Raw genomic sequence first — 19068 nt, forward strand, 5'->3', positions numbered from 1 at the left:
GACGGTTTGAGAGAGATGGGCTGTTCAAAATGAAGGGGGAGAGAGTTCGTGCTCTCAATTTTAGAGCTGATTATCGTCAGATAAATTCGACGGTAACCTACTGCGTGTCACCAAAACCCAACGTTTAACTAAAATGTGTTACCGTCGGAACAATCCGACAGTAAATCCAACAAAAGTTCGCACCTATTCCATATTTTATCCCTCCAAATACCCACGAATTTATTGTCGGATAAGTGAATCCTTCGGTAACAATTTGACGTAACAAATTTCACAACAAAACCCTGCATAAATCCGTAGGTAAAATTGATGGTAACTTGAGATGCTAAATCCAACGATAAATTCGACGGTACTCAACGTTTTTCTTGTAGTAAAATTTTTTCACACTTGCAAATTGATATAGGTGATGGAAGTGAATCAAGTGACCTTGATTATTGTATTGATCAAAGTGACGATTAAGATGATAGTGAGGTTGAGAATGAAGATTTTGATGCTTGGTAAAATTTGGTATTTGGATATTACATAGTTTATTTTTATTGGATTTAAAGTTAATTAATTTAATAATTTTGAAATTTTAAATGTGAATAATATAAAAATAATAATATAGTTTAATGATAATATGAAAAGTATAAATTAAAATAAACATATATCACTTATCTACAAACAATGATAATATGAAAATGTTTTAATTAAAATAAATATACATCATCTATCTACAAATAACAAAATCCATAAAGTAGTCATCATAACAGTATTTTATCTTCTTCTATCTAACTCAAAGTAAAAAAATAAATAAATATAAAAACATGATTGATTACAAAAGATGAGCTATATTCAAAAGTGATTTATATTTACTTTTATTTAGAGACCTTTTTTTTTAAGTGGTAAGGTAAAGTACAGATTTGTATTTAAAAAATTTTTCATGTGCCTATAAAAAGTGCAAAAAAAAAATAATTATGTCTTTTTTTTGGAAATTATAGATTAAACTATAAATTAAAACATTAAAATAAACCTAAGGTAATTTCTGAATTTGTACTGATAAAAATTTTTCGCAATTCCTCATACATCTCCTTATCATAAATTCTTGAGTTTTAAAGAACAACAAAATTTAGAAATCAATAAATATATCATATGCCAATACAAAGTTCATTATATTTAAATCTATTTTTATCCGATATTACCTCTATTTTGTGGTCTCTTAATCTAATGATAGATACCTGCAATGTTGTTCTTTACTAATATGAGTTGGTTTTGCTCTTGTAAATTTGATGTTGGAAAAAGAAAAAATTTTAATTTATTATCACTGGTATAAAATTATTTTTTACAATTTTATTCAATATGAAAAAACATAATCTTTGTTGCAATCTCAAAGCAACTTTTTAACATTTTAGGCATCAACTTTTTTCCTTATATAATAGAAGAAGAAAAAGAAGATAGAAAGGGATAAATAATAGGCATATCTATAATATTCTGATTACGATGATTGCATTACTTTATATGTTTTTAGAGTAGTATTTCCTTTTTTTATCATCTTTCAGAATTGAGTCTTGTCTGTTTTAACCGTACCTCCCTAACTAATAGAATAAATTTGAAGGGGATGAACCTATTAGATAATATATGATTATGGTTACTAACATAGAAATAGAAGTATGTATATTTAATGCAACTTTCACAGTAATTAATTAAAAAATTACTTTATTGTCTATTGGTTTAATTGATGAAATTGATTGATCATCTTTCCATGCACTCTAGAGGCTTTGGAATCTTTCTTTCTGTAATTGATATTTGTTCATATATTTCTAGTATATCTCAGTTAATGATAATTAATACATACCTGTTGTGTAAAACAAATGTTCAAATTTGTTATCCTTATCTCCTAGCATATATTAATGAGCTCATTTGAAATTAATTTGTCTATTAAAAAATATAAGTCATTAATCGTCAATAAATTGAAGTTTGTACACAAAAATATCTATATCATTGAAAAAGATTTAAAGATTAAAATGATATGAAGACTGAATTGTACCAAGAAGTAACTACACACACATTTACTAAGAACATAAATTACCTGTGGTGCAGTTAACAATATTTCTTTGAAAATCACATTTTTTGGTCAATTCTTCACTTGTTTCATCTATTTTTCCTTCTTTGACTAAAATATTTGTAGTTGACTGAGAAATACTTCGAGACAGAGTAACATATAATTGGTCATGGATAAACACATGTTTAATGAGATAGATCCCTACTTTAGGAATGGTCTATCCTTGTGATTTGTTTATTGTTATTGCAAAACTCAACCTTAGAGGAAATTACTTCCTGATAAGTATAAAGGGTGGTCCTGAATTCTCTGTTGTTTTGTGTTTTATCCGAGAAAAGAAAGCTCTTTTTCCACAGTGATGGCCAGTTAAAATTTCTACATCCAACATGTTATAAAAAGTTCCACGATATAGTAACCTTGTACCATTGCATAAGCCAGCCTTAGGGTCTATGTTTCTCAATAACATCAAAGGTGCACCTTTTTTTTACCTTCAACACATGAGGTGGCAACCCGCCTATGGAAATTGTGTTAAAGGTATTCTTGTTGATATAAATTATTAGCTTCTCCTTCTACCTCATCAAATGATACTAAATTTCGTTCTTTTCCTCGAAACTGGTTGATAATTATGTCATTAAGCTATTGCACATCATAATTTTTTAGCGTCAATATTGCCCTTTCTACCATGTAAGAAGCATCCCACCCATAAATTGTAAGTTTGAAAATATTTCTTCTATTAACTTGTGTAATGATGTTTCATCTTTCCACGGAATTGTCATATTTGCTTGTATCCGTACAAAGTCTTCATATATGGTAGGCTCAATTCCATCACCAATGCGCATAAGATATTCAGCAAAAACATGATCATTAGAAGATCGCATATTTTTTCGTAAATGAAAAATTTGAGTGGAAGCCCATAAATGAGACTTAACTATAGAAGTCGAAATCATTTGTGACTTATTACCTTTTACCACAACAGGCAGTACTTGACTAAAATCTCCTCCCATCACCATCACTTTTCCTCCAAATGGCATATCATTTGCTAATATGTCTCTCAAAGTGCGGTCTAATGATTGCACCGATTCTTTATTTGCCATTGGTGATTCATCCCAAATTATTGCCATTGTTTGTCTAATCAGCTTTGAAAGATCTGATTATTTGCTTATGTTGCAAATGGATGATGGTTCTGCATTAATTGGGATCTTAAACCTAGAATGAGTTGTTCGACCCCCAGGCAATAATGTTGCAGCTATTCCTGATGATACAGTTACTAAGACAATATGACCTTTATTTCTCAATTATGCAATTATAGCTCTGTAAAGAAATGTTTTGCCTATTCCTCCCAGCCCATCAACAAAGAACACTCCACTTTTTCTTCGATCAATTGTATTCATAATGTACTTGAAAGCTTTAGATTGGTCATTATTCAATCTTTCTATGGAACATAGGGCTTCCTGGAGTACTTCGACGGACAGTTCTTCTTGGATAACTCTGGGTATTGAGTTATCATTATCATTTTCAGGAGTTAGAGCTGGCAAATTATATTGTATAATCTATTTTTTATGCTGAAGAAATATACCATTTATATCCCTGAGTAGCCCATTTGTTAACACTAAGGCTGTTGTAGTGCTGGTTGACGAATAATCATCCACCATATATGAAAAAAATTCATCCCATAAACTTCTTATATCTGTAGGCTCACAAAATATTAAGATGGTTGCAAACAACCTTTGTAAAGCACGTGGCAATCGTAAAACAGAAGCCTCAACCAAACACACACGGATGCTACTGTCACTCTCTAACAATTCTCGGTGTTGAGCAGATTACTTGAAGGACGAATATTGGACCCCATTCACTATTAGCAAGTCATCCCAACTGGTTGGTGCTCTGGCATTAGATAACAGAATATGCAAATAGAATTTTCTCCATCTGAAGGTGATACAGTATAAATTCAACAGATGGATCTCCTCTGTGTCTTGTGTCGACGCCATTCCTTTTCCTTGTTGTGCCAAGTATAATACTCGAAAATTTTCCTGTACAAAAAATGCTTAGATTGTTGGTTCTCCTCACGATTTAGGGCAAAGAATTCAGTAAGCATTGTTCTAGAGAAATAATCATCATTAAGTATTTCAGGGATGGTTTGGTGATTATAGAAGCTCACTTGATGTTGATTTGACAAATGAATTTGTAACCTTTCCACATATAGATACATTCGATAAAGGTTAAATTTAAATATTCTCCAACATGCCTCTAGAGCGGCAATCCATCTTGCATCAACAAACTGTTGGACCTCGTCAATATGATAACCTTTGTGAACTTTCATTGCAATTCGGTCTGGACCCTTGTAGCAATACTTGTAGAGATATTTTATACTATTGATGCTACTACATATCTCAACATTAACATGGCAATCAAACTTTAGTAGTAGTCAAGGGTTGTATGGAACTACCTATCTATTGTCAACATTGACATTTTAGTTAATCAGTATTAGAGTGTCAAATTATCACTTATATTGCGGATATGAGTTGTCACCTCTTCGTGTCTCTGCTGTGAACTCTTTTGGGTAGTTGCGTTTACATTGGCCATTTTTCATGTAGGGTGAAGATTGATAAAGTATTCCACAAGTACCATAGATCATATGTTTTAGCACTGCATCATGTAGGTGTGGTTTTATTTCTTTAGATGGTATCTCTGCATGTACCAAACTATCAAAATACTCCGGGTCAATTAACTTATCATTGTTTTCTAATATTAGCAACATATGTACATGTGGTAATCCTCTTTTTTAAAACTAAGTGACATGGATATAACTCTTTACCTTTTCCAAGATACCCTTAGTAGTTACATCCTCTTTCAGCTGTTCAAATTTGGCTCAAAAAATTTTAGTTGTTAGATCTGGATGATCTTGTGGAGTTTGAACTGGGTTGAGTTCTAAAGTTATTTCAGTACAAGATGGATTGTATGTTATTGTGAGAAAAATATTTGGCTTGCCCTTTTTAAGAACAATAGACATTCCCTCTTCATATCGTTGGGTCATGTCTCGATGGCTACCAATGAATTCGATGATAATATTGTTCCTTTTCTTCCAACATTTTCTAAAGACAAATATAGAGAGAAATATTGTTAGTTTCAATAATTATTTTGGATAATTCTTAATGATTTACGAAGTAGCCATTAGATCTAACAATATTTACCTGTATTGGTTTCTCCTGTGTGCAACACATCTTGTAAGTCTTGGTATAATTCAGCCCGTAATTATTTTTTGTCTAGTTCGAACCCATCTTAATTGTCTGGTTTCAATTTTCACATAGTTGTCTACAACATATTGTTGTAGAAGTCGCCTGCTTGCAATACAGTGGAATGATGATCGGGGCGAATCTACAAATGTTTAAGATTTTGGAAAAAAATGTTAGATACATTGTACAATTTTTTGGCAGGATTTTCAGGAGTCTATACTGCGTAGGTAATGAGAATTTGTATTTGGAGCATATAGCTATAATATGTTCGACGTGATACTTTGCCCCCACTTTGATTTTGAGTATTGATATTCCATCCATGAGTTCTAAATGGAAAAATAAGAGGATATTGTAGTAAATCGTAATAGCCAACGAATTCCTGAATCTTTTGTAGACTACCAGCATGAATTTGTACCTTAATATCTCGTCTACGAATCATTGTTTCAACATCATCACCAACAATTATAGTTGCTACTTGCGACGCAGTTGGAAGACTATATTGTGGCTAATTAGTAGGTTGTTCTCTAATGATCAAACTACACTCATGTACATCTGACCGTTGTACAAACTGGCAAAACACATGAAAAAAAGAATTGTACCGGTGTAGCAATTTTTGTAACTAGAATGGTTCGATGACCGATTTGGTTTTTAAAATCTTGTTAATAAGGTTACGTTTGATTTTAAAAACAAAACAAGACAGAATACTTAGAACAAGACACAATAAAAGATTGATCTAAGTGAGAAGGAGAAGAACACTTAATCCCACTAGAAATTTAGAAACAAATTAATAAGTATATATAGATCAATATATTTAGTTTTATTATTATATTATTTTTGTCGTCCATTAAATTTATGATAAAAGAAATTTTATATTATTAAATTAAAGATAAAACAATAAGAATATTATAAGTATCAAAACTAAGAATAAATAAATAAACAAATTCAACATTAATAAATATTGATAATATGTTTTTAAAACTAACCAAGTAATTAATTATTAATAAGTTGAAACTTAATTATCTAAATATAAGTGAAATTATTAGGGTTTTTCTCAAAAATTAGTTAAGATAAGAAAGAATGTTATCTATTTTTTAATTAATATTCTTTAAATTGACAATATATTAAAATTAATTTAAAAATATATAAAATACAATATTTAATTATTTTAAAACAAAAAGAGAAAATTATTTCAATTAATTTTTTTATTTTAAATTAATATACTTTCCAATTTTTATATATAGATCCAATTTTTTTTTGGGTTCTTATATATATGATTTTAGTTTTAAAATATAAATATATCAATATTTAGCAAAATTTATTTTAGTATTTTTGCCCCATAACTAAAATTTTTAGGTCCGTCACTGGACACAAGAGACACATATATAAAATTTAGTATTCTTGTATTTTATTCGATGATAAATTAAAATAAATTATGAAAGTATAATTTATTTTCTTTGATTTTATACAAAAAATTTAAGAAGAAAAATATATTGATAAAAAATATAATTATAAAAATTTAATAAAAATAATAAAACAAAGAAAGCTATGTCTTTTATTAGTACTTTTGTATCATTTTTGTTAAAAAATATAAAATATACTAATTTAATATCTCTAAATATATTACATCTATCAATATCTTATTTATTAAATATAATTTTATATTTTTGTATTTCTGTATCAGTGTCATGTGTCTATAAAATAGAGTCTAAGGTAGTGTTTGTTTTTGCAGATAGGACACAGAGACATAGACAATAAATGTTTAAAAAGTGTTTGAAGGCAGAGAGACATTGACACTGAACACATTGTCTCTAGTACAATTTTTTAATATTTCTGTGTCCACTCTTTTATGAAGGACAACTATAGACATGGGAATTTGGGGGAGTGGACATAGATTTTTTTATCAAATCTTTTTTCCTTTTTGTCTATAGATATTTTTTTATTATTCCACTATTATCCTCTTCTTATTTTTCCTAATTTGAGCTTCTTCTTTACATCGTCATTCTCAAAGAGGTACTCTCTTCTCATTACAAAAAATATGGTTAAAATAATCGACGGCCAAGCTGTCGATAATATTAAGTGGTCGCTATTAAACTTGTCAGTTTTTCAAAATTCTAATAAAATCGACGGCTTGCTAAGCTGTCAATAATAATCTAATAAAATCAAAAGCATTTCCGTCTATAATATGAGTTTGAGAATTTTGCCTTCTTAGTAAAATCAACAACTTCGCCGTCAATATTTTTATATAAAATCGACAACATTTTTATCGATATTTGATTCAATAAAATCGAAAAAGAGACGTCGATTTAATTATTTAGATACCGACAAATGCTTAATAAAATCAACAATATTGCCGTTGATATTTGAATCAATAAAATCGACAAAAAGAGCCGTCGATTTAATTATTTAGATATCGACATATTCTTTGTTTGTATTTTATTGTTTATTGTCTATTTTAAATTTAAAAAGCGACAATACTGCTGTCGATTTTGATAGCTATATATTTTAATTATTTTTTATTTAAAAAATAGTAGACAATTAATACAAATAAGTTTTTAAATATAAAAATAAAATTTATACAAAATATTAGATAATAAACTTCTATATATAAAAATAAAAGTTATATTAAATATTAGAAAGCTAAAAATGAAAATTGAAGAACAGAAGGAAGCCAGAATAAATTTGGTAAAAAGATGTTATTAAATATAAGGATAAACTTCATATTTCATCTTAGACGTCCTTCCTCCCAAACTTTACAGCTGGAAAACATCCACACACCATGACACCAATGTGATCCTGATGGAATTCTAATACCCAAAAAGCATAAAGAACTTTACAGATGGATAACATCCACAATAATCTAAACAAGGGTTTATAACTACTACGTTTGGGAAGGATAAGGATGGTAATTCACAAAATTAATTAACTTATAATCAAGAACCAGCGGTGTAATAGCCATGTTTTGCTAAGACAAGCAAGTACGCAATACCACACTGTACAATAATATTTTAGAGCCAAAACAGTATCCACACACTAGTAACTCTCACAAGACCTTATTTATCCTTAGTAACACACCAGCTATGGTATTTCTATGTCTGTTCCCTGGAGAAAACTCCAAAGTCAACACAAGGATGAAGACATGGCGAGCCTGCAATATAGTCCATTTGAGTGTTTCTTCAATGTAAATGAGCAGAGAGGTAGTCCAAAACTGATCCAGGATCATTTTTGCAAGCTCCTACTTGTATTTGGTGGACAGCTAGCGAGAGATTGTATAATAGGGGCTAAGGACACAAAAAATTCTAGATTCATATTTACACCTAAACTATTTAAGACATTGGTATATAAACCCAGACAATGCCCATTACCCAGTCAACTTGCCAATCCAAATATTTTAATTGTAAAGATTTTTTTACCACACAAACTCAGTTACCTAGAAGAATCTATCAACCAAAAAGAGACAGAATCCAGCAGCTAGCAAATAGATGCTCCCAAATTGCAAGTCAGCAAGCTTACCACTGCACAGGAAAACAATCAACCTTCACACAGGTAAATCAACAAAATAATTTAATGTCACAGCTATTCACTATGTTCACAAGTGCTATATTCCACTTTCTATTTGGAAATAAATCAACAAAATAAAGAATAAGAACAGAAACAACATGTAGTATCTAAGAAAGTTGGAATGATGATAAATTTTAAATTTAAGCAGTTTTATTCCAGCATCAAAGGTTAGACTAATATTGGATATTTGCCATAGGAAAAGGTACAGATTGTTTGGCTTTCCGGAAAAGAATATATATTTAAATTCGAAAAATGGAGCTTGAAGCCAGGAGTTTGCAAGCAAGCATGAAGGCATCTCTTCTTGTCAAGTTAAAGGAATACGAAACCGATTTGAACAACTTGAAAAGTGAGCTTAAAAGAATAACATCGGTTGTTAATAATAATAATGATGAGTTGTTGGAATTGGGACAGGCTGATACATTGGCGGTTGGTATCATTCTTCGTGTTCTGTTTTGGTAGTTAATTAGTTGATGTAATGATGATAGCATGCAGGTATCATCAAATGATCATAGAAGAAGACTGGTGATGTTTATAGAGAGATTGAATATGTCATTTGAAAGAATAAAAGAGAGCAGGAGAAGCATGTTGGAAACAGAGGAGCTTGGTGCCTCCATCCTCCAAGATTTGCATCAACAACGCCACTCACTACTTCATGCCCACAACACGGTAACTTCATTTCATTTCAAGATTTAGTACTACTTATGTGTGAGCATCTTTCTCATCTTTTTCTAGTGAATTTGCATTTAAATTGTTAAGTTTAATAAAGAATTAATTGCCTTTTAGCCATTATGGATGATACTTTGAGTCTTGTGCAATTGACGCGTACGCGTGAAAAACGAATGGTATGCGTACGCGTGACACGCAGAATAGACCATCGACGCATACGCGTGACATGCGCCACGTGCAGAAAACGTAGAAAACGCTGGGGGCGATTTTTGGGCCCATTTTGGCACTCAAGTAAGGTGCAGCTCTCTGCCAAGTTAGGCGCGGATCCAGTGAAGCCAAGTGGTCCCCACGTTACAAGGCGTTGATTATTTAATTTTGAATTTGAAAATAGGAAAAGATATTATCTTAATTTTAGATATTAGATTTTAAAATTAATTAGGGTTAGTTATAAAAAGGAGAAACTTTTCTTCTTTAGGGGGATTAAGGGGATTCCATTAGAGAATTCTATACCAATTTACATTCCATCTCAAACAATTTACCTGAATCCTTATTTTCTTTGAGTCATGAACAACTATACCTCCATTGTTAAGGTTAGGAGCTCTATCTATTGTATGGATTGATACTATTATTTTTCTATTTTAATTCATGTTTTGATTTATATTTCAATAATTGTTTTCGTTCTTTATTTTATGAATTTAGGTGGAACAGAAGTATGACCCATGTTCTAATTGAGTTCTTGTATAACTTGGAAAAGCTCTTTACTTGAACAACAGTTTGAAAACATATTATCCTGAATTTCTAATTGTTTGTATTTAACGGGATACGTGACATATAATCCCCTTATTTTTTGATAATTAGGATTTTTGTGGCATATAAACTGGAATTTGATCATCACCCTCTAATTGAAATTAATTGACTAAGAAATTGGCATTTGATGAATTTTAGAGGAGACTAGGAAGGTCTAAAGAATTAGGGTCTAGTCGCATATAGTTTGCCATGAATTAAATCTTACATGATTAAAATAGTTAGTAAAAAAAGTCAATCCAAAAAATAGATAACTCTGAAGCCTTAACTGTTTTCTCCAATATTGTATTTTCAATTTATTTACTTGCGTGCTTGCCTTCTGATATTTTGAAGTCACTTTTTAAACCTTTTGAACATCTCAAAACCATTTTCTGCCTGCCTAACTAAGTAAATCATTTAACCATTGTTGCTTAGTCCATCAATTCTCGTAGGATCGACCCTCACTCACCTGAGGTATTACTTGGTACGACCCGGTGTACTTACCGGTTAGTTTGTGGATTATAAATTCCGCATCAACTACTAACCAAAATACTAACTAACCATATACGCAATATGCAATGCAGCTTCGTGGAGTGGATGATAACATCGATGAAAGCAACAAGATTTTGACAGCCATCTCAAGAAGGATGAGTACGAATAAATGGATTTTTGGCTCATTCATGGTAGCCATAGTCCTTGCAATTATACTTATAACTTTTTATTGATGATAAACGCTATCCAATAATCACAAAGTCAACACTTGACACAGCAATTTCAATAGCTATAGCAATAATCCAAAACCCAATGTTTTGTAATTCTAGAACAGAACAAACTAAAAATGGTTTCAATTTCAAACGATCCACATAATGAAAAAGCAATAATAGCAAAAAAGTGGGGAACTCACGCAAAAGGAAAAGGCTCAACAAAGAGAGCAATTCGACGAGGCCTTGAATTGTTCTCAGAAGGAGACCCTCTTCTCCTTCCTCCTCATGCAATTCTCGTAGAGGACCAAACCTTTGACATTAACATCACACTATAGTCTTAGCTATTAAAATAAAATAGAACCAGAATAAACATGACTAGGATTTCTAGATTTAAAAAATAGGAGATTACGATTAGGTCATAATTTACACTTGAAATAGGGGATTTTCAAATGAAACTGAAGTTGACTTTGAAAAGAGTTTAGTAACAGTCAGAAAAAGATACCTAATTTTTGTGAGCTCGATTCAGAGAGACCGGAAAAGGAACAAAATAAGAGGAGTGACGGCGATAACAGAGAGAAGGAGCAACAGCAGCAGTGGAGCGACAGCGGCGCAAGCAAACGGAATGACGGCAGCAATAGAGCGCGACAGCGACGCGAGCAAACGAAGTGACTACGGTGCAACCGTGATGCTGGCAGCGGAAAATGAAGGTTGGTGAATTTGGGGTAAAATGAGGGTTGGTAAGAAAATGGGAAATTTGGAGTAAAATTGTGTTTCTGAACTTGGAGGCGGGAAGTGGACGTGGGGTTGTGTTTTAACAATAAAAATTGGCGGCATATTTGTCGATTTTAATTTGAAAAAAAGGAACGCTCTTAGCGTCTATTTTATATATTATATCCACACCATTTATTTGATTTTAAAAGCAATCTAGACAGTTTAAATTTATCGACGGAAACATTGTCGAAATTTTAAATATCAAAATAGATGCTGTATCCGTCGATTTTAAAAGAAAAGTATTTTCACCCCTGGTTCGTCAACAATATGACGATAGTTAATATTGGGTTAATGCATCATAAAAAAATCGATGACCAAGCTGTCGATTTTATTATTTAATTTTTTATTATCTTTTTTTTTTAAATATCGACAGCAAGCCGTCGAAAAATATCGACGGGAGATATAGCCGTCGATTTTTTGCGTCGAAAAATACGCTTTTTCTTGTAGTGTCTTCTATTCTTTTTGTATCTATAGGTTCTTTTTTCTCTTTACATGTTCTCTCTTCTTCTTATAGAATTTCTTGGCTGGATAATTCCTTTTTTTCTTATCATTTTTACTTCAATACCATTTTTACCTTGTTGGTTTATAGACCAATTCTTCTTGTAATTTCTTGTACTTCTACGCTTATATACTCCTATGTCTATGTACTCCTACGAACTCCTGTGTATTCCTACATACTCTCATTCTCTATTAAATTAATTTGTACTTGATGCGAAAAATTTGAAATCACATGGCTATTTTAGTTATTTCATATAATATTTTAGTCTTATTCATGTATATCTAAACATAATACTAGATATTATATTAGTATCTTATACATCGTATTCAAACACAATACATAAAAAATAATTTTTAATGACTCTATTTTATTATTTCTATTTTAATATCATGTTCTATATTTTGTCTTGTCTTTAAAAAGAAACGCAATCTAATATACTTTGCCATGATGATCTTGACAAAGAGTTAGGCCATTTACTTCAAATTTCAATGGTTGAAGTTTCAATGGGTTTTGCCCACAGTTGTTCAGCGTATAAAATTAACCATTAATGAGGATTATTGTTTGTTTAAAGGGGAATGCTAGGGGGACAATGACTTTATTGAACAATATGAACAACCACCAATCAAATAAAAACACACTACACCTCCAAATTAACCTTTTAAATTTTAATATTAAAATAACCATCCATATACTAGTAAAATGAACATCCGATATATCTATTATTTATATTGTTTAATATTTTCATTGTTCACCTATACTTTTCCTTGTTTAAATTAAGTTGCCCTAGCTTATGGGGATTACCAATAATATGCAAAACATAAAACTTAAAAGATGAAAAGAAAGACAAGTAAAGGAATGTAATGTGGGTCCAAGGATATATTTTTTGGGTGATTCTTAATCGTTTTCCTCTACTGCACTCTTTTTTACCTCTTGTGTATTCCAAACAAATAAGTATCGAGCCTATTTACTTATAAATTCAAATCGGCTAAAACAGCAGTTATTAGGGAGGATTAACACAAGACTTAAATGTTCGAAATTTATTTTTCTTAAGTATAAGGTTTTGAATTTTGTTTGTTACTTGAAAAATCTTATTAGTACGTATACCGTAACCTTAACGGCATTAAAGTTCCGCCAAACCTTCTTAAATTAGTTTTCAAAAAAATAAAATAAATAAAAAATAAAAGAGCCAATATCTCCCAAATACGTCCTTAAAACATATGGTACCAAACAAAAATATTATACGTATTTGTATATATTATATATATTATTATATAATTTTTATGTGTATTTTATATTTTAATATATATTTTAAATGAATAATTAATTTAGTTATTGATTTTTTATATACATAGTTGGTTGCCAAAAATATTAAGCATGAGTGATGGCTCTCCCTAATATGAATTTGTCCATATCGTTGAGTCTTGTTGGAGTTAGATTCGCATCACCTTTCTTGTAGACGTCCAAGAAATGAAAAACTAGGAAATTAACTACTCTAGCTTCCCCTTAAGTTATAGTTAATTCCCTTTAAAAATTAGAAAAAAAAGAAAAAAATAAAAATAATAGCTAGGCAAAGTGATGAAATTGGATACTGGTCATGTGGTTTTCCAACTTACCATGTTACGTTTTGATAAGCCAAAAAATGAGTAGGGAAAAAAAAAAGGAGAAGAAACACTGGGACTACGAAAAGGGAGAGTGGCTTGTAACTAATAAAAGTGCCGCATATCTTATGAATATCTTGTGAAGTATTGCGACGTCGCATGCATGTTAGGCTTGAGTCTTCACCGAACAGTGCGTTACTTTATCACCTCATAAGTGAGGTTTTTATTTAAATATATAAAAATACTATTACTTTTAGCAATACGTAAAATCTGAAAAAGTTGATTGAATACATAATTGTAACTATTTGGTAGCACCCTAATGCATATATGGTTCAAGGTGCATCTTGCATGAGGTTCTAGAATATTGAGTTTTTGTTCTCAATGAAGATACATTGAGTGCGAGGTTTGTGATCCTAAAGTTGAAGAGTTTTCTATGGTAATACTTATAGGTAGATATGTTAAGACTTAATATAATTTTTAATATACATTATAAAATTATCATTTATATAAAAGATCTTAAAATTTATGACTATCACAAATAAAATGAGAAGAATTACTAACTTTGATATATCTATGATGATAATAATATTATGAAGATGTTACCTTCTTAATTCTTTCTTCAATTAAGTTATTGATGGTAAATAAAGAAAAAAAAAATTTATAGATAGAAAAAAAAGACTGAATTCTAATTTCTTTTTCATAAAAATTAACTTTTATTAAGTTGGTTACATTTCAAAATAAATATATAACTTTATTTATTTATTATTTTAATTAAATATTTTATTAAACCAATAAAATAAGACACATCACACACATGAGACATCATATAATAATATAATTTTTTATAAGATATTGGTAAGAATTTTATTGATATAAAACGGGATACGAAAAGCGCGTGAATAATGGAGTGAGCTCGAAGCTTATTAAAATAAAAAATATTCCATTCCATTTATCATTCACAACTCTTACCTTTTACCTTTTACCTTTCTCTCTTTTTATCGCAGTCGCTTTACTTCTCTTTCCTGTCGCGCCATCACCAACGCACTTTACCTCCCCTGTTGCACCTGTTTCTCCCATATGCGTTGCATCACCTTTGTGCTCCCTGCAACCGACGCTGCCGCTGTACCTTCTTCTTCTTCCCTGCGTCGCATTCCCTGCTCTCGACGTCACCGCTGCACCTTCTTCTCCCATGCGTCACGCCGCCCTTGTTCTCCCTGCAAGTGATGCTGCTGCTGTGCGCCTTCTTCTCCCCTCGTGACGTCACACTGTCGCCGAGCCAGAAGCCTTAGCTTGTTCTGCCGCTGCTCCAATGCTGCACTTCTGCCCTTGCTTGCGCGCTGTTGCATTGTGTCTTCACCACTTCCATCGCATGTTGCTTTGCTTCGTTCACCCAAATGATATGATCCAAATAAACATTCACATCTTAGTGAAAAGAATCATCTATATACATAGTAAAAATGAACATTTTGCAGATCATGTGTATGCAGAATCAAACAAATCAAGTAAAATACCAATGGTATATCCAAATAAACATCTACTTTAGAATGAAAAAAATCGTCTGCATACATAATAAAATAAACATCCGACTTAGTTGATAAAAAAATAAATAATAAAACAAGAACTGCGGGAGACACTGGGGTCATGATACAGTAGTGGCGTCAGTGGCACAGGATTACGAGAGAGCAGTTATAGCAAAAAAATATTTAAAATTATAATTAAACCTAATTAATTTAAAATTTAATTTTTAAAATTAAAATTAACTTTCCTTTGTTAACTTATTGTTTGCATTTTTTTTAAAGCATTATTTTCTATATTTTTTATTGATAAAATATGATTTTGAATTGATAAATAAAAAAGATTAATCAAATCTATGTTGTTATGTAGAAGACAAATTCTAATAGAAAATTATTTAGCAACTATCCTATAGTATTTATATAAGATGTACTTAATCTATGATGAATATAGTCGACACCATCATGTCTTGTCAATAGGCATGGCAATTTCTCTCGATGGGGCGGGTATCTGCGGGGATTAACCCGTCGGAAGATAGATTTGGGGGAGTTTTTTTAACCCGTGGGGGGCGGGGACGGGGACCCGTGAAATAAAAGGGGCGGGAGAAGGGAGCAAAGTCCCCGCCCCATGGAGACTCGTATAATACCCGTATATATAAACGTCAAAAATACCCTTAATATATATATTTTGTTGACAAACCTTAACTCTCCTAACCTTTATTCAGTTTCTCTGCCGTCACTCCTCTCAGACTCTCTGCCTTTTCTTCTCCCTCTTCTTCTCTCCGCCACCCTCCTCTAATCTCACCACCATCTGCCAGACCGCCACCCTCGTTTTCTCTCACTTCCACCTCTCACTCTCAACGTCACTTCAGAAGGTAGAGTTGACATCGTGCGCCTGACACTGACACACCCCGAGGAGAACCGTCGTCGCCAGCGTTGCGAGGAGCTTGAAGCATCTTCGTCTTCGGCTAACCGTCGTTGTCATTAGAAGAAGTGTTCTTTGGCGTCGCCGTCTTCGTCTTTGGCAAGGCAGTCCAATCTCCATTGTGTCGCCGCCTCTGTATTTGGTAAAAGTATTTCTATTTTTCCTTTCAAAATAGAATTTATTTTATTTTATTTTTCTTCTTTTCAGATTGATTTATTTTCTCAACAAATACAGTTTTAACTTTTTTTAATCTGCTTCTGTTTTTTATGAAGGTTTAAAGTGGGTTTGCAGAAAAATTTTGTGGTTTTTGATGGTTGATGCGGTTTATATAAATGTACAAGGCAGTGTGGTATTTGGTAAACAGTTTTATTATTTTAGGTTTGGTTTAATTTTTTTGGGTTAGTGATGGCTGCTTGTGTTTGATGCATCTAGTTGATAAATTTGGTATGTGGTTGTGTTTAGCAGAAGTAGATTTGAAATTGGATGAATGCATCTGAATGTTTTTATGGTTTGGATTGATTTAGTTTGGGCATGAATTGTGAATTTTTGAGTTAATGTTGTTGGTGATGAAGATTATTGTAATGTTAATTGAGAATTGTTTATGTTTACAATTTTTTTTTAATTTTTTAAAAATCTGCGAATATTTGTGAAGACTCCAATTTTCGGCGGATACAGAATCTCCATTATCTGTCGTGGAAATGGGGCAGAGACAGAGACGGATTATAGGTGACGGGGACGGATTATGTTTACCCGTTATCCGTTGTCATCCCTACTTGTCAACAATAAAATCATTTTTGTAATTCGAAGTATGAGAATATTTTTAGTATCCTTTCTTCTTTCATCACCAGAAATAAAAGATGTTATAGATAAATTTAACATGTTAATTAAAAAGCACTAATTTTTTAATATTCAAAATCACAATCTCACTACTGAGTAACTACAATCAAGTTCAAGATTTTTCTTTTTATAATAAAACTATAATTTGTTATTAAAAATGTTCTATTGGGCGTGCTTTTTTTTTACTTAATTTTTTATGTTATTGTTAATAATAAATAAATTAATATTTTTTGAATTTTGTTTCATAATTTTAATTTATGAACCAAAAAATCGACTCCTTTTATAAATGTATGTGTCAATATTTCAATTGCAATTTCAAAAATAAAATTAAAAACAAAAAAAATATACAAAGTGTCTGACGCAAAAATAAAATACAGAAACTAAAATAAAAAAAAAAGATCGATAAAAAAAATCAAATAAAAAGTGAAAAAATTAAATAAAGCACAAGATTTTGAATTTCGACTTCAAAAAAATTATTTAAGATTTACCAATTTATTCTGCAATGTTAGAAAGAGTCGAGTGTTTTTGAATTTCTAATATTTAAAAAAAAATGAATTTAATAACTTTTCTCACCTTTTGCCTTTATCTTGACACCCCATTATTATCGTCAACAATTGTAAATTACACTCACAGATCGTACTAAACAACTTCTCTTAAATTATCTTATAATAATAATAATAATAATAATAATAATAATGATAATAATATATTTGATACCGGTCAATAGTTTTTGGAGAAAAAATAAGTGATTTGGTTAAATTAATCTCTAAAAAATTATTTATTTTTTAAATTAATTTTTAAAAGATTTTTTAATTAAATTTGTCTTTTAAAGATTTTAAGTTAGTTATTTTAGTTTTTTCGTCATTTTCATTCTAACGGTGTCAAATTTTATTGGTGTGATACTATAACGCACACCTAATAATTCTAATTGGCAGCTGTTCTTGCCTGATTATCCCGAAGTATAACTTGTCCTCTGGTAAGGTCGGTGGACTTTAAGGGTGAACCAAGATATACGTCGGCAAAGGATGAACGGCAGGGGTGGGTACCTGCAAAGGCACTCCGACACTCAAATTAGTGCAAAGTGGATGATAGATCTTTATTTTTGGAATAAGTGACATACCTCTCTTAGCTCTTCCTGTCTGCTTTATATTAGCGGAAAAGGTCGGCCGTTTTCCTTAGGTCGTAATGACCAGGAAGAGATTTAATTGTAAATCCGACGTTATTGATTAATGGCCGTTATGGAATCGTCGGTTATGTTTGGATCTCAGGCGTTACCGAGCTATAACTCGTAACCGATGTTTACTGGTCATATCACAGCCCCCAAGCTTGACCTGTTTTAAAGAGATAGGTTGAGCTTTATCATAGGCGAGTTATAGCTCGGTACACTGTGCCCCCAGATCAGCGTATCTCTTTTAAAGTAACTGAAAGGACTGACTATTGTAATTATTACCCAAGTATCGATACATGTACAATTTTAATTATTACTTTTGCTAGATAGGTGCAAGTTCCAAGATTTAATTTTAACCGTTGGTAGTGTGTTTCATTTAATGGTATTGATGTTTATCATAGATTGAAGAAGTTAAGCAACCAAACGGTTAGTATTTTTGTATCTGTACCAGATTGGAGGGTTTTATCCAGAATCTTTTAAACACTATGGGTACTAGAGGTTAGTGACATATCTGTTTCCGCTTTTCATTTCTTTTCTTCTGTTCCTCTGAATCTATCAAGAACAATGAGTGAGAAGAGAGTGAAATCGTTGCCCAAGGTCGAAGGCAACGAGTCGTACGACTGGGTTGATGATGATGTAAAAATAAGGGCTTCTTTATTTTCTAATAAGGATAGTGTTGGTCAAGTTAATATGGCTAGGGTAGTAAAGCCTGGTTTTCGCTTAGAATTATTGCCATGCAATCGTTCTGATCGCGTTTTTCACCGAAAAAGTGACTTCGAA

At 31.4% G+C, this 19068-nt stretch overlaps 1 protein-coding gene across 1 annotated transcript; it reads left to right on the plus strand.

Moving 5' to 3' along the window:
* The first annotated feature begins 8242 nt into the window (after window positions 1–8242).
* On the plus strand, window positions 8243–11000 carry LOC130941931 (vesicle transport v-SNARE 13-like). Its single transcript, XM_057870574.1, has 4 exons — window positions 8243–8811; window positions 9023–9249; window positions 9319–9492; window positions 10860–11000. The coding sequence occupies exons 2-4, from the start codon at window positions 9079–9081 to the stop codon at window positions 10998–11000; spliced, it is 486 nt and encodes a 161-aa protein (XP_057726557.1). The 5' UTR covers window positions 8243–8811; window positions 9023–9078.
* Window positions 11001–19068: the final 8068 nt, after the last annotated feature.

This window comes from Arachis stenosperma, chromosome 7, assembly GCF_014773155.1.
Source record: "Arachis stenosperma cultivar V10309 chromosome 7, arast.V10309.gnm1.PFL2, whole genome shotgun sequence".
NCBI lineage: Eukaryota > Viridiplantae > Streptophyta > Magnoliopsida > Fabales > Fabaceae > Arachis > Arachis stenosperma.

Excerpts from the sequence above, each read along its gene's own strand:
- LOC130941931 (XM_057870574.1), top strand. The coding sequence starts at position 9,079 with ATGGAGCTTGAAGCCAGGAGTTTGCAAGCAAGCATGAAGGCATCTCTT. Across the intron at positions 9,250-9,318 it reads TGGGACAGGCTGATACATTG|GTATCATCAAATGATCATAG; the intron begins GCGGTTGGTATC and ends GATAGCATGCAG. Across the intron at positions 9,493-10,859 it reads TACTTCATGCCCACAACACG|CTTCGTGGAGTGGATGATAA; the intron begins GTAACTTCATTT and ends TATGCAATGCAG.